The following is a 25,530-nucleotide window of genomic DNA, read 5'->3' as shown; positions in this document are numbered from 1 at the left end:
TCAAGCACAGGTTAAAGTACATTTCACGAGGAACAGGCATCCCAATCAAGAAGCCCCAAAGAACGTATGAAAACCCACCTACTCTCAATTCAATTTTGTCAGCCATCCCAGAACTACATGCTGCTGTCACACTAGGTTTCTGGCTACCAAATAAACAGAGATCTCCTTTCCAAAATGCAGCCTGCCTTCAGTTCATTTCTACAGCGTCTTTCTCCCGGCTTGGAACCGGACCAGGTTTTTTTTCTTCCAACACCATGAACGGCTTTTTGAGATCATGGCATGCCTTTACAAAAGGTGGGTTCCCATGAATGTCCATAAGGAATGTCCTTTCAGCTTTCCTTATCTAATGGGGGGGAGGGGCGGGATAAGGGTCAAATTGTTCGATCAACGTGAATGGGAATTTAGCAGAATGTGTCATTTTAAGCTAGGGGCCTTCGTTTAAAAGTCTTGAGCCCAAAGTTTCGGTTGCTAAGCAGGACAGTTAAAATGGGGACAGTACACACCATTTTGTGCCCTTTCTTGCCAGGATTGTTAAGTTAGTAACACGGTTATCAAATGAATTTGGCTTCCCTATTGATTTTACTGGCCCAAAGGTCGCAAGAGGTGATCACATGATCCCAGGTCACTGTAAAAAGACTACTCAAAGTACTGTTAGTTGCAAAGTCGTGTCCGACTCATTGCGACCCCATGGACAACGTTCCTCCAGGCCTTCCTGTCCTCTACCACCTTCTGGAGTCCATTTAGGCTCACGCCTCCTGCTTCAGTGACTCCATCCAGCCACCTCATTCTCTGTCGTCCCCTTCTTCTCTTGCCCTCAGCCTTTCCCAGCATGAGGCTCTTCTCCAGTGAGTCCTTCCTTCTCCTTAGGTGGCCAAAGTATTTGAGTTTCAGCTTCAGGATCTGGCCTTCTAAAGAGCAGTCAGGGTTGATCTCCTCTAGGACTGACCGGTTTGATCGCCTTGCAGTCCAAGGGACTCTCAGGAATCTTCTCCAGCACCATAGTTCAAAGGCCTCAATTCTTTGGCGCTCAGCCTTTCTTATGGTCCAACTTTCACTGCCATACATTGCAACTGGGAAGACCACAGCCTTGACTCAAACTACTACAGAGATGCAAATGTCTGTAGAAAGTTACCAAACCACCCAGGCAATTTCACAAGTAGCTGACAATACAAAGGAGTCAACTGTACTTTGGGAATAGAAATCCGATCCCAATTTTTATTATGATGGTTTAAATAGAAAGAAGAGTTCCAAGAAAATTTACAACTTTTAACAGGACAAGTTTGGGACTTTTTCCTCAAGGATATTAACAAGGTTGAGAAATTCTTGAGAAAAAGGGAAGTTTATAACTACTTGACAAACATTCCAGTGAAGAAAAAAAATATATTCCATGAAGACAAGCTGGAAGGAGTGACTTAAATTTAATGAGTCAATTGGAATTAGGGTGGACTTCCTTCAGTCTGATATTTGTAATTGAACAGAAGTCTTAATCTAAAGTTTGAAAATGTATTTTTCCTTTCCGTTACATATGCTTATGTAATTCCTAAAGTTTGTAAAATATTATTGGAAGTGTGCTTGAAAATTTCTCTGTTAAGAGAAAAGTTAAAGAAAAAGATGTATTAGCTTAAAGAAAAATCTAGAGTCTTGAACAGGATGTATACAACAACAAGAAGAAAGATATTGTATGAGGGTAATTTGGAGGGAGTGACCTAAATTTAATGAGTTAATTTGAGTTAGTTGGAATTTTATTGGTCTGAAAGTGAACGTTCATGTAGGCGAAGTGGAAATTTTTTAAAAATATGTATTAATTAGAATGTTTTAATTTTAGAAATCTTTTTAAAGAAAAGTTTAGTGTTTTAAAATGGATGAAAAAAAATTCCTTTCAAGATTAAAAAAAATCCGAAAGAATACAGTGAATTTTGTTAATATCAATGGCGATAGATTATAAAGATCATTAAGAGCGAATAGAAATACATACTATTTCAACAGCAAGGAAGATAAAGCAGTAATGGTTAAATTGATTGTTCTATTCAAAGAGGAGAATATATTTATGTTTTCCCCGTCTGGATTTTGTGCTTTGCGATGATGAAAAGTAAAAATGAACCGTTGACTTTGCTTTTGCTGATTAGAGAGTTTCGCAGTTAAACATCTGCAAGGAAACCACCAAGGATTTTCTCTCAAAGGTGGCAGGGTGTGGGAATGGCCAGTCTAGACAAAACAAGGCTGACACCATGGCAGTCTTCCAGTATTTGAGGGGCTGCCACAAACAAGAGGGGAAGTCCACCTATTCTCCAAAGCGCCCAAAGGCAGGACAAGAAGCGATGGATGGAAACTCCTCAAGGAGAGAAGCAACCTGGAATTAAGGAGAAATTTCCTGACAGTGAGGGCAATTAACCAGTGGAACAGCTTGCCTCCAGAAGTTGTAGGTGCTTCATCACTGGACGTTTTCAAGAAGAGTCTGGACAGCCATTTCTCTGGAATGGTCTAGGGTTTTCTGCCTGAGCAGGGGGTTGGACTAGATGACCTCCAAGGTCCTTTTTAGCTCTGTTCTGATTGATTGACTGATCTCTTTTGTTTTCGAACCCGGAGCTTAGAATAGAATAGAACAGAACAGAATAGAATAGGATAGGATAGAATCTGGAAGGGACCTTGGAGGTCTTCTAGTCCAGCTCCCTGCTCAAGCAGGAGAACCTATACCTAGTCAACTGACTGTGCAGTTTCTTCTTAAAAACCTCCAGTGATGGAGTGCCCACGATTTCTGGAGGCCAGGTGTTCCACTGGTTAATTGTCCTCACCGTCAGGAAATTTCTCCTTAATTCCAGAATAGTTTGACCCCCTTCTTCTTGGTGGCAGCCCGTCAAATATTAGAATACTGCTATACTGTCCCCCACCAGTCCTTCTTTTCTCTAGACTGGCCATGCCCAAATCCTGCAGCTGTTCTTCGTATGTTTTAGTCTCCAGGCCTTGGATCATCCAGGGGTAGGCAACCTCGGCTCTTTTACGACTCATGGACTTCAACTCCCAGAATTCCTGAGCCAGCATGTCTGGCTCAGGAATTCTGGGAGTTAAAGTCCATGAGTCGTAAAAGAGCCGAGGTTGCCTACCCCGTGTCCTAGTTGCTCTTCTCTGATTTTTTTTTCCAAACTCTGAACATCTTTTTTGCGATACGGGGACCCAAATTGGCTGCAAGTATTCCAAGTGTGGTCTCACCAAAGCAGTACTAATATTTTGTGAGATCTTGATCCTATGCCTCCGTTGACGCAACTCAGGATTGTGTTAGCAGCTTTTTTTTTTTTGGCTGCTGCTGCTGCACACAGCTGGCTTGTAGTCCCTCTCACAGTTGCAGTGTTTGAGCCAGGTCTTCCCCAATCTGTACTCTTAGCTTTTTTTTTTTCTTGCCTCAATGTAAAACTTTTGCTTTTTCTCCACATTGAAGCTCAGGTTGTTGGAAAGGGCGCATTGTTCAAGTTGGTCAAGATTTTTTATTATTATTATTATTATTATTATTATTATTATTATTATTATTATTATTATTATTATGAAGAAGAAGAAGAAGGAGAAGAAGGAGAAGAAGAAGAAGAAGAAGAAGAAGAAGAAGAAGAAGAAGAAGAAGAAGAAGAAGAAGAAGAAGAAGAAGAAGAAGAAGAAGAAGAAGAAGAAGAAGAAGAAGAGCTTTTTTTGTAAAAGAAAAAGGTGCCGGAACTCACACATGTCATACAACCTGCCTTGCCTACCTTACAAGGTTCCATCCAAAAAAGGTGCCGGAACTCCGTTCTGAGCGTTCTATGACAAAAAAGCCATAATAATAATAATAATAATAATAATAATAATAATAATAATAATAATAATAATAATAATAATAATAATAATAATAATAATAATAATAATAATAAGAAGAAGAAGAAGAAGAAGAAGAAGAAGAAGAAGAAGAAGTTGGAAGGGACCTCGGAGGTCATCTAGTCCAGTGTTTTTCAACCACTGTTCCGCGGCACACTAGTGTGCCGCGAGATGTTGCCTGGTGTGCCGTGGGAAAAATTGAAAAGTAATTATAAAATACTTTCTTTGTGTTTATTTGATTCCTATTCAAGAGAATTACTTTATATATAGTCAATATAGGCACAGAGTTAAATTTTTTAACATTTTCTAATGGTGGAGTGCCTCGTGAATTTTTTTCATGAAACTTTGCCCAAAAAAGGTTGAAAAACACTGATCAAGTCCAACCCCCTGCTCAGACAGGAAACCCTAGACCATTTCAGGCCAATGGCTGTCCAGTCTCTTCTTAAAAACTTCCAGTGTTGGAGCATTCACCACCTCTGGAGGCAGGTCGTTCCACTGGTGAATTGTTCTCACTGTCAGGAAGTTTCTCCTTAGTTCCAGGTTGCTTCTCTCCTAGCTGGATCTGGGTTTGTCTCCCGGGGTGTGTGTGTGTGTGTGTGTGTGTGTGTGTCGGCTACTCTTGCCAGCTCGGTGTCCTCAGCCAATCCTCTGGACGAGTCCGGGCGCTTCCCAGCCCGTCCCTCGCCGCCCGCCTTCCCGGTCCTGCCCAGGCCAGCCGGGAGAAACGAAAGCTGGGCGGGGGGGGGGGACGTCCCAGCTGCGCAACGCCCAGCCCGAGCGGGATTTGCCGAGCGGGCGCACGTGGCCGCCTGCCCGCCGCCCCCTCCCCAGCCCCTCTTCTACCCCCCCTCTCTCCCCCCCCCTCTCCCCCAGAGGTGGCCAGCCCAGCCAGCTGCCAGCATCTCCTTCCTCCGGAGCGCAAGAAGAAGCCTCGGCGAGCCCGCCGGGATGAAGGCGCCCTTGGCCATCCTCCTCCTGACCGCCTGCCTCTGCCTGGACGGCGGTGAGACCTCTTGCGCAGCCCCCCCCCAGCCCAGCCCAAAGCCCCCCCTCCCCACCCCCGGGCGGGGAATCTCCTGCCCCCCCCCCCCGGAGGGGTTCCTTCCCTGCCTGCCTTGCCTCGCCGACCCCTCCGCCCTCTCTCGCAGGCTCCGCGCCTGGAGACCCCCACACCCCACCCCGGGCCAGATCGGGAGCCGGCGCTTCGGCGCTGCGCAGCCCGGCGGCGGCGGCGGCAGATCCCGGAGTTCCCAAAAGGAATCTCGGGGTATGGGGTGGGGAAGACGGGATGGCTCCCTTCCCTTCCTTCCTTCGTCTTTTCTTCTTTCCCCCCCCTCCCTCCCTCTGTCCTTCCATTCTTCTTTCCTCCCTCTCTTTCTCTCCTCCCTCCCTCCGCTCCTCCTTCCTTCCTTTTCTCCTCCCTCTCTTTCCATTCTTCCTTCCCGCCTCCCTCGCTCCATTCGTCCATTCTTCCTTTTCTCCCCTCCCTCTCTCCTTCCACTCTTCCTTTCCCTCCTCCCTCTCCTCCCTCCCTCCATTCGTCCGTTCTTCCTTTTCCTCCTCCCTCCCTCCGTCCTTTTCCCCTCCCTCTCTCCTTCCATTCTTCCTCCCTCCCTCTCCTCCCTCCATTCTGCCTTTTTCCCTCCCTCTCTCTTTCCATTCTTCCTTCCCTCCTCCCTCTCCTCCCTCCCTCCGTCCTTTCTTTCTTTTCCCCTCCCTCTCTCCTTTCGTTCTTCCTCCTCCCTCCCTCCCTCCATTCGTCCTTTCTTCCTTTCCCCTCCCTCTCTCCTTCCGTTCTTCCTCCCTCCCTCTCCTCCCTCCATTCTTCCTTTTTCCCTCCCTCTCTCTTTCCATTCTTCCTTCCCTCCTCCCTCTCCTCCCTCCCTCCGTCCTTTCTTTCTTTTTCACTCCCTCTCTCCTTTCGTTCTTCCTCCCTCCCTCTCCTCCCTCCATTCTTCCTTTTTCCCTCCCTCTCTCTTTCCATTCTTCCTTCCCTCCTCCCTCTCCTCCCTCCCTCCGTCCTTTCTTTCTTTTTCCCTCCCTCTCTCCTTTCGTTCTTCCTCCTCCCTCCCTCCCTCCATTCGTCCTTTCTTCCTTTCCCCTCCCTCTCTCCTTCCATTCTTCCTCCCTCCCTCTCCTCCCTCCATTCTTCCTTTTTCCCTCCCTCTCTCTTTCCATTCTTCCTTCCCTCCTCCCTCTCCTCCCTCCCTCCGTCCTTTCTTTCTTTTTCACTCCCTCTCTCCTTCCATTCTTCCTCCCTCCCTCTCCTCCCTCCATTCTTCCTTTTTCCCTCCCTCTTTCCATTCTTCCTTCCCTCCTCCCTCTCCTCCCTCCCTCCGTCCTTTCTTTCTTTTTCCCTCCCTCTCTCCTTTCGTTCTTTCTCCTCCCTCTCTCCTTCCTCCCTCCCTCCATTCGTCCTTTCTTCCTTTCCCCTCCCTCTCTCCTTCCATTCTTCCTCCCTCCCTCTCCTCCCTCCATTCTTCCTTTTTCCCTCCCTCTCTCCTTTCGTTCTTTCTCCTCCCTCTCTCCTTCCTCCCTCCCTCCATTCGTCCTTTCTTCCTTTCCCCTCCCTCTCTCCTTCCATTCTTCCTCCCTCCCTCTCCTCCCTCCATTCTTCCTTTTTCCCTCCCTCTCTCTTTCCATTCTTCCTTCCCTCCTCCCTCTCCTCCCTCCCTCCGTCCTTTCTTTCTTTTTCACTCCCTCTCTCCTTCCGTTCTTCCTCCCTCCCTCTCCTCCCTCCATTCTGCCTTTTTCCCTCCCTCTCTCTTTCCATTCTTCCTTCCCTCTCCTCCCTCCCTCCCTCCGTCCTTTCTTTTTTTCCCTCCCTCTCTCCTTTCATCCTTCCTCCTCCCTCTCTCCTTCCTCCCTCCCTCCATTCGTCCTTTCTTCCTTTCCCCTCCCTCTCTCCTTTCATCCTTCCTTCCTTCCCTCCCTCCCTCCCTCCCATTTCTTTCTCTCCTTTCTTCCTGCTTCCCTCATTCATTCCTTTTTCTCCACCTCCCCCCCCCGCCCCCCCTCATTCCCGCTCCTCCAGCCAAGCTTCTGGGCCTTCTAAACCGCGCGTGCTTCGTTTATTGCGCAGGGTTGAGCCTTCTGGAGGCTGAATTTCCTCTCTGGAGAAGGGGAGGGGGGGTGGAGGAGGAGTTGCTGCCCCCCCTCGGGTTCCCAACGGCCCGGTGGTCCTGGACAGGGAGGGGCCGTTTGGTTGCCTGCCTTATACTAGTCGAGGCCAGCCTGCAGAAGGGCGGCTGGTGTCTTTCTCATGGGGTGGGGGGTGGGGGAGGAGGAACCCCACTGGGATTGCTGGAATGGAAGACAAGGGGGTCATCAAGGTCCCCACTTTGCAGAGGTGGAGATTGGGGGGGCTCTGTGTAGGGAAGTGGGGGAGGAGGGCGAAGCTTTAGACGGGGGTCTTCAAACTTGGCCCTTTGATGACTTGTGGACTTCAACTCCCAGAATTCCTCAGCCAGCCAAGCTGGCTGAGGAATTCTGGGAGTTGAAGTCCACAAGTCATCAAAGGGCCAAGTTTGAAGACCCCTGCTTTAGGCTGTCCCCCCCCCCCCCGTGGTTAATGCATTTGTCGTTGCAAATTCTTTAATCTTTAATCCCATCCAACAATGGGTGTCCCAAGTTGGTTTCTTATCACTTGAGGAAAGGGCTCGCTTGAGGATCAACGTCCCGGCCGGGGGGGGGGGGGTCCTCGACTTAAAACCATCACAGCCGAGTCCCAAACTTTCTGTTTCTAACTGAAACATTTTCTTAAGTCAGTTCGCCCCCATTTTAGGACCTTTTTTTTTTTTACCGTATTTGTTAACCGAATCGTTGCAAATTCTTGAATCTTTAATCCAGGGGTCTTCAAACTTGGCCCTTTTATGACTCGTGGACTTCAGCTCCCAGAATTCCTCAGCCAGCCTGCCTGGCTGAGGAATTCTGGGAGTTGAAGTCCACGAGTCATAAAAGGGCCAAGTTTGAAGACCCCTGCTTTAATCCAACAATGCGTGTCCCAAGTTGGTTTCGTATCACTTGAGGAAAAGGCTCGCTTGAGGATCAACTTCCCGGCCAGGGGTGGTCCTCGACTTAAAACCATCACAGCCGAGTCCCAAAATTTCTCTTTCTAACTGAAACATTTCCTTAAGTCAGTTCGGCCCCATTTTAGGACCTTTTTTTTTTTACCATATTTGTTAACCGAATCAGTGCAGTTGTTAACTTAGTCACACCGTTGTTAAGCGAATCTGGCTTTCCCCCCCTCCCGCTTGACTTTGTGGGACGCTGCGACCGTCGTGAATATGAGTCGATTGCCAAGCGACTTGAGTTTTGATCACGCCACCCTGGGGGAATGCTGCGACGGTCGTACGTGTGAAACCTGGTCAGGAGTCACCTTTTTCAGTGCAGTTGTAACTTTGTTCAGCAAATTGTTGTTAAGTTGAGGACAACCTGTAGTTTCTTTTTTCTCAGGAACAGCTTCATCAGTTTAACCCAGAGGTCTTCAAAGATGGCCCTTTGATGACTTGTGGACTTCAACTCCCAGAATTCCTCAGCCAGGTGCACTGGCTGAGGAATTCTGGGAGTTGAAGTCTGCAAGTTATGAAGGGGCGATAGTTCCCACATGCTGGCTCAGGAATTCTGGGAGTTGAAGTCCTCAAGTCATGAAGGGGCCATAGTTGCCCCAAGCTGGCTGAGGAATTCTGGGAGTTGAAGTCCTCAAGTCATGAAGGGGCCATAGTACCCCCATGCTGGCTGAGGAATTCTGGGAGTTGAAGTCATCAAGTCATGAAGGGGCCATAGTTCCCCCACGCTGGCTGAGGAATTCTGGGAGTTGAAGTCCTCAAGTCATGAAGGGGCCATAGTTCCCCCATTCTGGCTCAGGAATTCTGGGAGTTGAAGTCCTCAAGTCATGAAGGGGCCATAGTTCCCCCACGCTGGCTGAGGAATTCTGGGAGTTGAAGTCCTCAAGTCATGAAGGGGCCATAGTTCCCCCATTCTGGCTCAGGAATTCTGGGAGTTGAAGTCCTCAAGTCATGAAGGGGCCATAGTTCCCCCACGCTGGCTGAGGAATTCTGGGAGTTGAAGTCCTCAAGTCATGAAGGGGCCATAGTTCCCCCATTCTGGCTCAGGAATTCTGGGAGTTGAAGTCCTCAAGTCATGAAGGGGCCATAGTTCCCCCATTCTGGCTCAGGAATTCTGGGAGTTGAAGTCCTCAAGTCATGAAGGGGCCATAGTTGCCCCACGCTGGCTGAGGAATTCTGGGAGTTGAAGTCCGCAAGTTATGAAGGGGCCATAGTTCCCCCATTCTGGCTGAGGAATTCTGGGAGTTGAAGTCCTCAAGTCATGAAGGGGCCATAGTTGCCCCACGCTGGCTGAGGAATTCTGGGAGTTGAGGTCCACAAGTCATGAAGGGGCCATAGTTCCCCCACGCTGGCTGAGGAATTCTGGGAGTTGAAGTCCACAAGCCATGAAGGGGCCATAGTTTGAAGACCCCTGATTTAATGCAATGTAAGAAGGCATTGCCGCTCTTCTAATTTATTATTTGGATTTCCCCTTTCATTATTAAGACATTCTGGCTGGTTTTTGCTTGTAAATCCATTTGGCATCTTTTTCCTTATCTCTGACCTTTCTATCCATTTTCAGATCCACGACTTTCTCCATCTCATATTTATCATATAGTTCAGCATATTTTTTTTTAAAAAAAACCCAAATCCACAAACCTTCTTGTTTGGATTTTTCCCCCTCCCCTCCCCCTCTGGGTGCCCTCCAGATCTTAGCACTGGGGAATTTGCAAGTTGGAAACCCCCAGGTTTGTAGAATGTTACATTGAAGGTGGGGGAAAAAAAACATCACAGTGGGGCTGAAAGAGGTAGAACATTTTAAAAATAATGGTCAGGAGTGGAAGACCAGGTCCACAGTTAAGGTTAAAATTAACTGATTTATTGCTAACAGTCTCGGTTAATAATCAGAAAAGAATGGAATGGAATGGAATGGAATGGAATGGAATAGAATAGAATAACACAGTTGGGACGTTGGAGGTCTTCTAGTCCAACCCCCTTGCTCAGGCAGGAAACACTGTACCATTTCAGACAAGTGGCTGTCCGGTCGTTCCACTGATGAATTGTTCTAACTGTCAGGAAATTCCCCCTTAGTTCTAGGTTGCTTCTCTCCTTGGATTAGTTTCCATCCATTGCTTACTTCAGTAGGCTTACAATGATAAAATTACAGCAATCTTTCCCTCTAAAATTAATTAATTCCTAGCAGTTCCGTAATCGCATACATTTTGAACCACCCAATCCTAAAATTAATCCTAAAATTAATGGAGTATTTCTTTGGGTTTCTAACACAAAGCCCAAAAGTGGTTTCCCCCCCACAGAAACAAAATCTTTTCTTCAACCAGGGTAGTTAACTTTTGCCCTCCGGGCCAGTTTAATTAACTTCATTATCAATTAATCCATGGTTGGAATCGATAGATTTTTTCCCCCCGTCTCTCTGCCTACAAAAGTCTTGCTGCATTTATCACAGTCTCATTTTTTTTTCTTCTCCAAGTGCTTATCCATCAAACTTAAAAGAAGAATGTCCGGTTTCAAGTGCACATTTGTTTTAAGAATTCTCTCAATTAAAGTGCATATTTGATCATATATATATGTATATGTATATGTAAAGGTAAAGGTAAAGGCTCCCCCGCACATGCGTGCTAGTCGTTTCCGACTCTAGGGGCCGGTGCTCATCCCCGTTTGAAAGCCGAAGAGCCAGCGCTTGTCCGAGGACGTCTCCGTGGTCATGTGGCCGGCATGACTAGACGCCAGAGGCGCACGGAACGCTGTTACCTTTCCACCGGAGTGGTCCCTGTTTTTCTACTTGCATTTTTACGGGCTTTCGAACTAGTAGGTGGGCAGAAGCTGGGACGAGTAACAGGCGCTCACTCTGTTACGCGGCACTCGGGATTCGACCCGCCAAACTGCCGACCTTCAGTTTGACAAGCTCAGCGTCCTAACCCACTGAGCCACCGCGTCCCATATATATATATATATACACCAATAAAGAAAAATATTTTAGCTGAGGGTTGAACCGTGGGGTCCTTGGTGCTCTCTGGACTTGGTATGTTTCTTGCTGACCTTTCATCCCACAACTTGTGAGTCCTAAATGATATAGGGTCTCCTGCCTGAGCAGGGGGTTGGACTAGAAGATCTCCAAGGTCCCTTTCAATTCTGTTATTCTCTTATTCTGCTGTGGCTATGGGACTGCAAAACCTGAAGCATGATAAGCCGGCACATGACTTTGAAATGGGAACTGAAAGCCTGAGATTTTCACAGTTGCCCAGTTGTGTGACGATATATATATATATTTTTCATCTCCTGCTTTATTTAACAACAAAGAGCGGAAAGCATGCAAATTAGCTCATAACGAACTCTAAGCAGTCTGGGCTTTTAATAGGAAGGAGAAGTCAAAATCTGCCACTCAGTTCCTCAAAATAAGACTGGTTTTCTGCACTGTCACCACAAGCCTAATCCTTCACCCTAAGATGGGCCACATGAAAATTTAATAAATAAATAAATAAATAAAGAAACTTCAACTGCCAGGATTGCCCTGCTGGTTTGCTGGCTGAGGAATTCTGGGAGCTGAAGTCCACAGGTCTTACAAGTTGCCCAAGTTTGAAAAATGCCGATTTAATTGAAGCATGAACGCCAACATTTCTTCCCTCCTCCTGGCATATCTTCTGGGTTGGGGCTAAATCTGGGTTGGCAGGAATTCTGTCTGAGTGGGAGTTAGGTGTCAATACATTCTGGAAAAGGTTTGTTGTGACCCGTGGAGGTGTCTTCAGTGGCTTCTAGGTTAGTTAGCTTTGTGTGGAAAAAGCTGGAAGGTTGAGGACAGGAAATGCAACACCTCCCTCACCTTTTTCCAAATTTGTTCTCAGAAAATGAGGAAGTGATCTATTAAGCTGCATCGATCCATGCACAATTGACCAGAAATGGTCAATACTGTTGGTTCTCAAGGTTGAAGAGTTGAAGAACATCTGTTGGGGTTGAGTGTGGCATCCTGTCCTTTGAGGCTTCTTTGGCTTTCTTGTGTCTTCTCAGTGTCTTGGTTGTTCAGTTTTTGGAGGAGCCCCCAGTGCTGCTTGGAGATGGGCCACCACGAGGGCAGATCTTGGCTGTAGAGCAGTACTTGCCAACCTTGGCAAACCTAAGGTGGGTGAAGTTCAACTCCCAGCTGGATGAGGAATTCTGGGAGTTGAAGTCCACCCATCTTCAACTGGCCTTGGTTGGGAAATACTACTCTACAGCCATGGTCTTCCCTCGTGGTGGCCCATCTCCAACCAGCACTGGGGCTCCTCCAAAAACTGAACAAACAAGACACTGAGAAGACCCAAGAAATCTGGACAATGGTTGACAAACTTTGTCCTGTCCTGAGTGGGTTGGCAGGAACAGTACATCCAGGATCGAGAACTTACCCAAATGAGGAGATGAAAATGGGACAGAAAGAGGAAACCTAGTGAGGGTGTTAGAAGAAGTTGGGCCACCTGGGTAGGAGGCCACATCTGGAAGTATGAGTTGGGGGGGCAGGGGGAACCCCAAACAGAAAGTGTGTCAGTCCACCTGCAAAGTCTGGAGGAACTCAGCTCAGAATGAGCCTTGAGGGCCCAAGTGTGCCCACTCCTCCTCAGCAGAAGACCCACAGATCGACCTTCACTTCCTTAGCAGCCACCAAAAAAGCTAACACAATCCTGGGTTGTATAAACAGAGGCAGAGAATCAAGATCATGTGAAGTATTAGTCCCGCTTTATAAAACCCTAGTGAGGCCACACCTGGAATACTGCAGCCGATTTTGGTCCCCATATCACAAAAAAAGATGTCGAGAGTTTGGAAAAGATTCAGAGAAGAGCAACTAAGATGATCCAAGGCCCGGAGACCAAAACATATACAAAGAACGGCTGCGGGACTTGGGTTTGGCTAGTCTACAGAAAAGAAGAAATAGGGGAGACATGATAGCAGTGATCCAGGATTGGAGGGGCTGCCACAAGGAAGAGGGGGTCACATTATTCTCCAAAGCACCAGAAGGAAGGACGAGAAACAATGGTTGGAAACTGAACTTAACCTAGAATTAAGGAGAAACTTCCTGACAGTGAGGACAATCAACCAGTGGAACAGCTTGCCACCAGAAATCGTGGGCGTTCCATCACTGGAGATTTTTAAGAAGAGGCTAGACAGTCACTTATCTGAGATGGTATAGGTTCTCCTGCTTGAGCAGGGGGCTGGACTAGAAGACCTCCAAGGTCCCTTCCAGCTCCATTCTATTAAGATGAAGCTGAGAAGGTCATCTGATTCTGCTTGGAAGAATCGTATTTGCCAGAACCAACTTATTTCCAAGTTGTAATTTTTGGCTTGTTTCCTTTTTAAAAACTAAATAAATAAATGAAAAGCTTGCTAGCTTTTCTACAACCAAACTCTGGATTCTCAAACCACCCCGTGTGGCATTCTACAGGAGCCCACTCATAATAACATGGTTCAATCCAGGGGCTAAGAATTCCTCTATGGATCCCTGATGAAACAGGAGGGGGGGGCAGGATTTTGCAACCTTGATGGTTGAAGTCACAGGGAGGGGAGGGGGATCAGTGCCAGGAACACTTATCTCAGCAGGAAAGAACGTGGACTTCTGAAGGTCAAACCAAGAGGGTGAGAAGGCTTTTGAGACCTTCAGAGATATAAGCCTAATCTCCAGTTCACAGAGAGCCAGAGAAAACGAGCCCTGGGTGGCTTTGTAGAAGTAAGTAGCTGAACCACATCTCCCAATGGTCCCATCCGGGAAAGGAGTGGAGAGGGATGCTGGGAGTTGTAGTTCAGGAGCCTTTCTTTGGAAGACCACCTGTTGGCCAACCCTGAAGGTGTCTTCCCAAGAAGAAGCAGCTGGTCCGGGTGGCCAAAGGAATTAAGGATGAGTACAGATAGTCCTGGAATTGTGGTCATTAAGCAGGTCATCCCATTTTTAGGACTTTTTTTGTGGTGATTGCAAAGCGAACGCAGTGGTTGTTAAGGGAACCCCATTGTCTTCCAATGGGCTTTTTTTGGGGGGGGGGCAGGAAGAGGAAGCAAATACACTTTCTGGCAAAAAAAAGTGTCATAAATCACAATCGTGTGTACGGGATGCTGCAGACGGCCATGGGTTGATTGCCGAGGGCCTAAAATGTGATCATGTGACCCCAGAGGGAGGGGCAGCTCTCAGATCTTTCAATCTAGCTCCTAGGTATCGTTTTTGGTCTTCCTTATAACTTTGTATCGGTCATAACACGAGGACTACCTCTGCAGGCCATCTCTGCATGTTGAAGGACATGGCAAGCTGCGTGCATGCTGGGAAACCTTTTTAAAAAGTTAATATAATAATAATAATAATAATAATAATAATAATAATAATAATAATAATAATAATAATAATAATAATAATAATAATAATAATAAAGTTGGAAGGGACCTTGGAGGTCATCATCTCCAACCCCCAGCTCAGGCAGGAAACCCTATACCAGGGGCGTAGGCAACCTTGGCTTTTTTTTTATAACTTGTGGACTTAAATACCCCAAATTTCTGAACCAGCCATGCTGACTCAGGAATTCTGGGAGTTGAAGTCCACAGTAAAATAAGAGCCAAGGTTGCCTACCCCCTGCCCTATACCATTTCAGACAAATGGCTGTCCAGTCTCTTCTTAAAAACTTCCAGTGTTGTTGAAGCATTCACAGCTTCTGGAGGCAGGTTGTTCCACTGGTTAATTGTTCTGACTGTCAGGAAGTTTCTCCTTAGTTCTAGGTTGCTTCTCTCCTTGGATAGTTTCCATCCGCTGCTTCTTGTCCTGCCTTCGGGCGCTTTGGAGAATAGCTTGACTGTCTCTTCTTTGGGGCAGCCCCTCAGATACTGGAAGACTGCTATCATGTCCCCCCTCATCCTTCTCTTCACTAGACTAGAAATACCAAGATTTGGAGGACAGGTCATCCTCAGATCCAAGGAGGAGTGTGTGGGTGGTAACATGGACTTCATAAAAGTCTTCCTGGATAGTTTGTGCAGTTCTAGATTTGATCATGTTCAAAGGACTCTTTATTAGATGTTCTGTTATGAAGTACCACTTGGAATATTGGATCAGCTTTTTGGTCACCACAATATAAAAAAAGATGTTGAGACTCTAGAAAGAATGCGGAGAAGAGCAACAAGGATGCTTAGGGGACTGGAGGCTAAAACAAAAAGAACGGATGCAGGAATTGGCTACGTCTCAGTGGGTTGGGACGCTGAGCTTGTCGATCAGAAGGTCGGCAGTTTGGCAGGACAAATCCTGAGTGCCGCATAGCAGAGTGAGCGCCTGTTACTCGTCCCAGCTTCTGCCAACCTAGCAGTTCGAAAGCACATAAAAATGGAAGTAGAAAAATAGGGACCACTCCGGTGGGAAGGTAACAGCGTTCCGTGCGCCTTTGGCATCCAGTCATGCCGGCCACATGACCACAGAGACGTCCTCGGACAAGCGCTGGCTCTTCGGCCTTGAAACGGAGATGAGCACCGGCCCCTAGAGTCGGAAACGACTAGCACGCATTGGCCATTGTCGGGACTGGCTTTCCTTTTTTTTTTTTAAGGGTTGCCAATGTCCATTGTTGAACAAAACTGGGAAATCGAAAGCTAAAAGCCTGAAAGGAAAGCCAGTGGGGCAAGAAAGAGAAACACATTTTTTTTAAATTTATGGATTTCTAAAGCTGCCCTTGCAAGCTGTTGCAGAAAACCAGCCTAGGAAATCAAAAGTTAAAAACCTGAAACGAAAGCTGAACGGGGGGAAAAAAAGTTAAAAGTGTGATTTTTCTATTTTTTAAAAATTATTATTATTAGTTTTAGGCTGTCCCTGCAAGTTGTTTTTGATAAAATCTCCCTAGGAAATCGAAAGCTAAAAGCTTAAAATGAAACTTAGATGGGCAGGAATGAGGAATGTGCAGTTTTACAGACTCTTTATCCGGGTTTTTTTTGGAGAAAAGGGCACTGAGGGTTTCCTTTGCGAACAAAGGATGCAGTTGGGAAGAAATCCAAATAAAACAAAAGAGATTGGGAAAAAAAAGGAAAGAAAAGTTGTTTTATTGTTTTGTGGAAAATTTGCCTGGGCAAACTTTGCTCATGTGTCTTCTCAGGCTTATTAATTCCTTTACTTTTAAAAATAAATAAATTTCATTGACTTAACTCTACAACCATTTATCCAGAATGGTATAGGTCAGGACTTCCTGCTTCAGCTGGGGGTTGGACTAGAAGACCTCCAAGGCCCCTTCCAAGCCTTTTATTCTATTATTCTGTCGTAGTAACTGCTTTCCTTTTTGTCAAGTAAAATTCTCTTCAATCTGTCAAAAGAATGATTTGGGATTCCAAATTAAGCCAGGGTAGTAGTAGTAGTAGTAGTAGTAGTAGTAGTAGTAGTAATAGTAATAGTAGTAGTGATGATGATGATGATGGTGATGTCGGGACCTTTGAGGTCATCATCTCCAACCCCCAGCTCAGGAAGGAAACCCTATACCAGGGGCGTAGGCAACCTTGGCTTTTTTTTATAACTCGTGGACTTAAATACCCCAAATTTCTGAACCAGCCATGCTGACTCAGGAATTCTGGGAGTTGAAGTCCACAGTCAAATAAGAGCCAAGGTTGCCTACCCCCTGCCCTATACCATTTCAGACAAATGGCTGTCCAGTCTCTTCTTAAAAACTTCCAGTGTTGGAACATTCACCGCTTCTGGAGGCAGGTTGTCCCACTGGTTAATTGTCCTCCCTGTCAGGAAATTCCTCCTTAGTTCCAGGTTGTTTCTCTCCTTGATGAGTTTCCATCCGTTCCTTCTTGTCCTGCCTTCTGGTGCTTTGGAGAATAGCTTGACTGCCTCTTCTTTGGGGCAGCCCCTCAGATACTGGAAGACTGCTATCATGTCACCCCTCGTCCTTCTCTTCACTAGACTAGAGATACCAAGATCTGGAGGACTGGTCATCCTCAGATCCAAGGAGGAGTGTGTGGGTGGTAACATGGACTTCATAAAAGTCTTCCTGGATAGTTTGTGCAGTTCTAGATTTGATCATGTTCAAAGGACTCTTTATTAGATGTTCTGTTATGAAGTACCACTTGGAATATTGGATCAGCTTTTTGGTCACCACAATATAAAAAAAGATGTTGAGACTCTAGAAAGAATGCGGAGAAGAGCAACAAAGATGCTTTTAGGGGACTGGAGGCTAAAACAAAAAGAACGGATGCAGGAATTGGCTACATCTCAGTGGGTTAGGACGCTGAGCTTGTCGATCAGAAGGTCGGAAGTTTGGCGGGTCGAATCCCGAGTGCCGCGTAGCAGAGTGAGCGCCTGTTACTCGTCCCAGCTTCTGCCAACCTAGCAGTTCGAAAGCACGTCAAAATGCAAGTAGAAAAATAGGGACCGCTCCGGTGGGAAGGTAACAGCGTTCCGTGCACCTTTGGCGTCTAGTCATGCCGGCCACATGACCACGGAGACGTCCTCGGACAAGCGCTGGCTCTTCGGCTTTGAAACGGAGAGGAGCACCGGCCCCTAGAGTCGGAAACGACTAGCATGCATGTGCGGGAGAACCTTTACCTTTACCTTTAGTTTAATGAAGAGAAGGACGAGGGGTGACAGGATAGCAGTCTTCCAGTATCTCAGGGGCTGTCCCAAAGAAGAGGGAGTCAAGCTATTCTCCAAAGCACCAGAAGGCAGAAAAAAATGGATGGAAACTAGTCAAGGAGAGAAGCAACCTGGAATTAAGGAGAAACTTCCTGACAGTTAGAACAATTAACCGGTGGAACTGCTTGCATCAAGAAGTCGTGGGTTCTCCATCACTGGAGGTTTTTAAGAAAAAATCAGGGACAGACATTTGTCTGAAATGGTGAGGTTGGACCAGACCTCTAAAAAGGCCTCATTCCCACTCCTGTTATTCTCCGTTGTTTCTTCATTATTCGCCTTGTCTTCCGATAAGGAACAGCTCATAAACATTGGCCATTGTCAGGACTGGCTTTCCTTTTCTTTTCTTTTTAAGTTGAACAAAACTGGGAAATCGAAAGCGAAAAGCCTGAAAGGAAAGCCAGTGGGGCAAGCCCTTGCAAGCTGTTGCAGAAAACCAGCCTAGGAAATCAAAAGTTAAAAACCTGGAACGAAAGCTGAACGGGGAAAAAAAAAAAGTTAAAAGTGTGATTTTTCTATTTTTTTTAAAATTATTATTATTAGTTTTGCTGTCCTTGCAAGTTGTTTTGATAAAATCTCCCTAGGAAATCGAAAGCTAAAAGCTTAAAAAGAAACTTAGATGGGCAGGAATGAGGAATGTGCAGTTTTACAGACTCTTTATCCGGGTTTTTTTTTTTGGAGAAAAGGGCACAGGGTTTCCTTTGCGAACAAAGGATGCAGTTGGGAACAAACCCAAATAAAACAAAAGAGATTGTAAAAAAAAGGAAAGAAAAGTTGTTTTATTGTTTGGTGGAAGATTTGCCTGGGCAAACTTTGCACATGTGTCTTCTCAGGCTTATTAATCCCTTTACTTTTTACTTTTAAAAATAAATAAATTTCATTGACTTCACTCTACAACCATTTATCCAGCATGGTATAGGTCAGGACTTCCAGCTTCAGCTGGGAGTTGGACTAGAACACAGGTCTGCAACCCGCGGCTCCGGAGCCGCATGCAGCTCTTTCAGCCATCTCCTGTGGCTCCCGGTCCTCTGCCATGTGCAGTCCAAAAAAGAAAAAAAAAAGTGGGACTAAAGAAGTTAAAGCAATCAATTCAAACATGCAGGGTAGGTGCATATCTCGCCTTGGCTCCACTCTTCAGTCAAACCCTGTTCTGCGCATGCGCGCATGTACGCGCATGCGCACACATGTTTTGCGGCTCCCAGTTTTTCCTTTTATGAGGGAACCGGTTCCGAGTGGCTCTTTCACTGTTTCAGGCTGCTGACCCCTGGACTAGAAGACCTCCAAGGCCCCTTCCAACCCTTTTATTCTATTATTCTGTCGTAGTAACTGCTTTCCTTTTTGTCAAGTAAAATTCTCTTCAATCTGTCAAAAGAATAATTTGGGATTCCAACTTAAGCCAGGGTAGTAGTAGTAGTAGTAGTAGTAGTAGTAGTAGTAGTGATGATGATGATGATGGTGATGTTGGAAGGGACCTTGGAGGTCATCTAGTCCAACCCCCCTGCTCGGGCAGGAAACCGTACACCATTCCAGACATGTGGATGTCCAATCTGTTCTTGAAAACTTCCGGGTTTGGAGCATTCACCGCTTCTGGAGGCAGGTTGTTCCACTGGTTAATTGTTCGCAATGTCAGGAAGTTTCTCCTTAGTTCCAGGTTGCTTCTCTCCTGGATTAGTTTCCATCCGTTGCTTCTTGTCCTGCCTTCAGGGGCTTTGGAGAATAGCTTGACTGCCTCTTCTTTGTGGCAGCCACTGAGATACTGGAAGACTGCTATCATGTTCCCCCCTCGTGCTTCTCTTCACTAAACTAGACCTACCCAGTTCCTGCAACAGTTCCTTATATGTTTTAGTCTCCAGTCCCCTGATCATCTTTGTTGCTCTTCTCTGCACTCTTTCTAGAGTCTCACCATCTTTTTTACATCGTGGTGACCAAAACTGGATGCAGGATTCCAAGTGCGGCCTTACCAAGGCGTTGTAAAGTGGTATTAACACATGATCTTGATTCTATCCCTCTGTTGATGCAGCCTAGCACTGTGTTGGCTGTTTTGGCAGCTGCAGCACACGGCTGGCTCATATTGAAGTGATTGTCCACTAGGACTCTGAGATCCCTCTCACAGTTGCTACTATTGAGCAAGAACAAATCAAAATGAAATCCAGACATCAGTGAGGAAAGGAGATTTTATTTATAAGGTAGCTTGTCCTTGGTGTGGTTCTTATGGGGTGAGAAATTGTATACATGCTGATTCTAGGGTGACATTTAATGGGCACGTGTACATGCTGACCTCAGTAGAAGGAGCTGATTAAATTTTAAGTTTTTATTTAGCGTATGGCATCTACAGACATCGTTCAGTCACTGATACACGAATCTAGTTTAAATAATTGTAACCAAATTCAGATACTTGGCAACAGTCCTAAACATGATAAATATGAACCAAATGCCAAGCATCTGAATTTTAATGACATGATCATGGGGATGCTTGCAGAGGTCGTAACGGGGGAAAAAAGGATCATAAGTTCCTTTTTTTTCAGTTCCCTTTTAATTTTGGAGGGTCACTAAATGAATGGTTGTAAGCTGAGGACTGCCTGTACTGCAACAGTGATTTCATTGATGCTCTCAAGAACCTTGAATTAAAATCCTTTGGTGTGGGGTTGATCGGATAGCTTACTCTTTCCACTGTCTTGTTCCGTGGCTTTGGACTTATGCCTTGTTCAGTCTCAAATTAGAGAGAGACCCCAGATGTGACATGTCATCATGACCGCCTAATAATAAAGTTGGATGGGACCTTGGAGGTCATCTAGTCCAATCCCCTGCTCAGGCAAGAAAACCCTTATACCATTTCAGACAAATGGCTATAGGAGTGTTTACGTGATTTCCATCCTCGGGAGAAATTTCTCCTTCTTTACCCGGTGGGGGATCCAGATTATAAATATAATGTGAACACCTCCATTGAATTACAGGTTAGTCCTCACTTAATGACCGGTCATTTAGCCCCCATTCAGAGTTACAAAGGACCCTCCGAAAGCTACTTATGACTGGTTCTTGAGTTCCAGAGTCCGAAGCTATAAATAAAACTTGAGTTCGACCCTTTTTAACAATTTTGAGTCAGGACTTTGCTTGGAATATTCAGCTGTTCGCCTGCACTCCGTTGCGTTTCTCAAAAAGAGACTGGACAACCATTTGAGTTTTGAGTGGCAAAATGAAAATAATGATTATTCAAGCTGCGGTGATTAAGTATGATTTTTAAAGCTTCAGTAATCGTAATTTTCAAAGCGTCAAAGATTAAGTACAGTTTTTAGACTACAGTTTAATAGGCTACCATCTAATTACCTGACGTCCATTCCCTGATTCTATAAAAGGAGAAATGCAGTAAAAAGTTTGGATTCTTTATTGCAATTTTATGGAGGCCTGCAGTGTCAGCTGATAGTCAGCAGGTGGGCAATATCTCTTGCAGTGTGAGCTGATGGCCAGCAGGTGGCGTCCTCTAGCTTTGCAGGGATGTTGTATGAATCTCTTCTATCTTTTTACCTTTGGGTGGGATCATTATTGTGAAAGTTTCAAAGTCGTCAAGTAGGTGTAAAGTCATGTAAAGTAGTTGATCAGAGGTCTGGAGACCAAAACGCACGAAGAACGGCTGCAGAATATGGAACATAGAATAAAAGAGTTGGAAGGGAGCATGGAGGACATCTAGTTCAACCCCCAGGTCGAGTAGGAGACCCTATATACCCATTTCAGACAAGTGGCTATCCAGTCTCTTTTTGAAAGCCTCCAGTGATGGAGGACCCACAACTTCTAAAGGCAACTTCTATTCCACTGGTTGATAGTTCTCACTATTAGGAAATTTCTCCTTAGTTCTAGGTTGCTTCTCTCCTTGGTTAGTTTCCATCCGTTGTTTCTCGTCTTGCCTTTTGGTGCTTTAGAGAATAGTTTGACCCCCTCTTCTTTGTGGCACCCCCTCAAATATTGGAATACTGCTATCATGTCACCCCTGTTTCTTCTTTTCTTTAGACTAGCCAAACCCAATTCCAGCCTCTGTACTTCCCAAGTTTTAACCTCCACTCCCCTAATCATCTTTGTTGCTTTTCTCTGTACTCTTTCAAGATTCTCAACATCTTTTTTATATTGTGGTGACCAGACCTGGATACGGTATTCCAAGTGTGGTCTTACTAAGGCTTTGAAAAGCGGTACTAATACTTCTTCCACATGATCTTGGTTCTATCTCTCTATTAATTCAGTGGTTGCAAGTCCCGATGGATGAAGTTACGCACCGAAGAATGAGAAATGGAGCTGTATTAAAGATTTGTGTTGGGTTTTTTTTTAAATTATCATCATTTAATTATTTTTTTAAATAAATAACTCACTTATAATTTGACTGATCCAAAGAACCCTGGCTGGTTTTCATGCTTGAAATGAAAGCCAGTTGGTTTCTAGAGGAGACAGCGACTTTTTGTCCCACCTTGAACATGAAAGCTAGTTGGGTCCTAGACCAACTGCCAGGAGTGGTGAGTTCTAGTCCCACCTTAAACATGAAAACCAGTTGGGTGATTTTGAGCCAATCACCAGGAGTTGGTGAGTTCTAATCCCGTCTTATTCATGACAACCGGCTGAGTGATTTTGGGGCAATCCCTAGGAGGTGGTGAGTTCTAGTCCTCCCTTAACCCAGCTGGGTGACTTTGGGCCAAACACCAGGTGACTGTGAGTTGTCATCCTACCTGAGCTATTAAAGGAACGTGGATGACTTTGGGCCAGCCCACCTCATAGGGTGTTTATGGGGAAAATAGCAGAAGGACGGAGTAGCAGAGATGTTCACCACCTTGAGTTACTTATAAATATAATAAAGCAAGTTAAAATAAATAAAACAGTTTCACTGCACATCTCACCTTTCTGAAATCTTTTCTTCCAGTTTTCTCACTGGTCTGTTGGTCGTGCGACAGTGTTGAATCAAACTGGAACTGCTGGAGGATGCAGGTCTGTTCCGATCAGGACAACTACTGCGCCACCACGTATACCGGTGCTGGGATTGGTACGTTCACTTTGGCCTGGTGAAATGGCAGGAGGACCATACCACTTCCTCCAAGGGTTGGCCTGCTAGATCGGGGTTCCCCAGCCTGTGTGCTAGGGCCTACTACTGGTCCGTGGCCTGTTTGCAACCAGGCCATGTGAGTGGTGGGCTGGTGTGTCCACGTACACACGCGGCCCTATTCATGCGAGCGGCGGGTGCCGTCAGCCACGCTTGCATTTGCGATGGGCGCTGGTGCTCGCAGCCCCACTTGCGTGCACCCACCGCTCGCATGAACGAAGTGCACGCGCACCTGCCCCTCGCACAAAACAATCCTCTCTCTTCCCCTCACGCCGGGCCGCCAACCTGGAAAGATTGGGGAATGGTGTGTTAGATCATACCTGCAACTGAGGGACATTATATTTCCCCCCCAAATCTATGTTTTTGCTCTCCTCGGTGTAAATACACATATCCTATTGTCACCTGGTCCCCTTTTGCAAGCTTCTGACAAACAAAGTCTGTGGGGAAGCCAGATTCACTTAAGCGCCGTAGTGAGAAAGTTCATAAAATGGGAGAAAACTGACTGATCAAAATTCAGACGCTTGGCCACTGACTCATATTTATGATGGTTGCAGTGTCCCGGGGGTCACGCAATCCCCTTTTGCGACTTTCTGACAAGCAAAGTCAATGGGGAAGCCAGATTCACTTAACCACTGTGTTACTAACGTAAGAACTGGAGTCATTCACTTAACAGCTGTGCCAAGAAAGGTCATAGAATGGGGTAAACCCCCCTTTAACAGCCCTCTCGCTGAAGCCGACGGAACTGTTAGGCTCAATTAGGATTGCATGTCGAGGGCTACTTATTAGTTACAACCATGAGCAGTGGTGGGATTCAAATCCCTGAACAATTGGTTCTCTGCGTGGATGCCTGCCTGGGCCTCTGAGGCCTAGAACGGACTACTGGAAGTGGCATCTCCGCACTTCTGGTGCACCATTCTAGGCCTGGGAGGCCTCCAGGCCTCTGAGGCCTAGAACGGACTTCCGCCTCCCAGGCCTAGAATGGTCCACCGGAAGTGCGGGGATGCCACTTCGGGTAGTCCGTTCCAGGCCTCAGATGCCCAGGCCCGCATCCACGCAGAGAACCAATTGTTCAGGGATTTGAATCCCACCACTGGAGGAGGCCTCCCAGGCCTAGAACAGACTTCCAGAAGCAGTGTGCATTCAGCCGGCTCTTTGAACTCAACCAAATTTACTTACCAGTTTTGCCGAACCGGTGCGAACCGGCTGAATCCTATCACTGACCATGAGGCTAAATCTGAAAGCTCTCTGTTAACAACCGACTGTTGTATTTAACTCTCAGAAAGTCCACAAATGTCTTCTGTTCTTTCATAAACACCCTATTTTGTTTTCCCCCTTTCTGGACAGGTGGATATTCTTCACAGTCAATCAGCAAGGGCTGTGTGCCGATTTGCCCCAAAGGTGGGATCGATATTGGCATCGCGGCCATGTCGGTCAACTGCTGTTCCTCGTTTTTGTGCAATATCAGTGGGGCCAACAGCATCCATATCAACCACTTGCTGTTGGCCTTGGCTACACTTGCCACTTTCTTCTATCTCTTTGGACCCAGGCTGTGATGGAGACGCATCTCCTCCGGCTGCATCGAGCGGCCGAACGTGGTCCAGAAATTGTTTCTTGAGAATGCCATTCGACTGTTCGTTTTTTTAATCTGAGGTTTTACTAGCTTTATGTTAATTCTTTTCTCTTTTTGGGGGGTGGGGGAGGTGTTTTCTCGCATTGCTTGGTGTTGTCAGGAGATGGAGGCATAGCCAAAAGGAAAGAGAAGCTTTTGGCCCACAACTTCTCGAGTCAACTTTTTAAAGATTTGCGGACTTCAATTCCTGGCTGGGGAATTCTGGGAGTGGAAGTCCACACATCTTAACATCAATGAGATCTAGAAATACTGCTCTACTTTGTGGCAAAGTTTGAAATCATTAGAGGCCTTAAAATGTTTTTGCTTGGGTGAGAAGATGTAGCTCTGGATGAAGGTCCGTTTTGCAAATGCGTTTTGTCTGTTACATTCACTCTGTTAACCTTTGAAATCATTAAAATATATTACATTTTACATTAAGCACGATTGTGGGGCGGCGCCATGGGCTTTTTGAATGGAATAAACGTTTTGATTCATAACAATTCCCTTTCTCGTTTCTCCTTCCTTTCCTCGCCCTGTCCCATTATGATTTTTTTCAGGACCATGTTTTATTTAGGGTGCTGTTTGTTCAATTCTTTTTTAGCGAAGGGCCTGTTCCGGTGGGAGCTCCGACAAAAATCAAATGAGACACAGTTACCTAGGACCATAGGGCTGGAATGGATCTTGCTGGTCTTCTTGTCCAAACTGTTGTTCAAGCCAGGAGATCTTACACCCTGCTGGTCAAATGTTTATGCAGAGAACCTCCAGTGATGAATGTCCCAAGTGTTTTTTTCAGGAGGGTCTGAAAAACTTACCTGTTTTTCTCTGAAGACGCTTTGCTTCTCATCCAAGAATCTTCTTCAGCTCTGACGGGACGGTGGGGAAGGGAAAGATTTATACTCCTTGCAGACAGCCAGTCGTTTGCCTTCTTTTAGAGAGTCGTTGAGGTCACTTGGAGGTTTACCTATTTGTGTCCTCAGGGTCACCTGAGTGGGGCAAATGGGTGTGGAGCCTTCTTGGCTGCAGGATGTTTTTCTGCCCTGGGTCTCTTCACCTGTTGAGGACAGGTGCAGGCTGTTGGGGATGCGTCTGTGTTGTCTGTATCTCAAACTGAAGTGCAGATGGTTCCTGCGGCCTGCAATGCTTTCTGGAAATCTGTTCATACCCTGGCACCATTCGAAGGGGATTCATCCCAAAGTGCACAGCCAAATGTCAGGTGACCCTGAGGACACAGAAAAACTTCCAAATGGCCCCAACCGCTCTAAAAGAAGGCAAATGACCAGCTGTCTGCAAGGCATATAAATCCTTCCATTCCCCACCCTCCAGTCAGAGCTGAAGAAGCTTCTGG

At 46.1% G+C, this 25,530-nt stretch overlaps 1 protein-coding gene across 1 annotated transcript; it reads left to right on the top strand.

The window, feature by feature from the left end:
* Positions 1-4,683: 4,683 nt before the first annotated feature.
* LOC308665009 (lymphocyte antigen 6E-like) lies at positions 4,684-24,685 on the top strand. The gene is made up of 3 exons (XM_081322586.1): positions 4,684-4,837; positions 22,400-22,519; positions 23,921-24,685. The coding sequence occupies exons 1-3, from the start codon at positions 4,783-4,785 to the stop codon at positions 24,127-24,129; spliced, it is 384 nt and encodes a 127-aa protein (XP_081178712.1). The 5' UTR covers positions 4,684-4,782; the 3' UTR covers positions 24,130-24,685.
* Positions 24,686-25,530: the final 845 nt, after the last annotated feature.

This window comes from Vipera berus, assembly GCF_964194415.1.
Source record: "Vipera berus genome assembly, chromosome: 3".
Classification (NCBI taxonomy): Eukaryota; Metazoa; Chordata; class Lepidosauria; order Squamata; family Viperidae; genus Vipera; species Vipera berus.
Note: the sequence above shows the minus strand (reverse complement) of the source record. Positions and strands in the feature narration are given on the sequence as shown.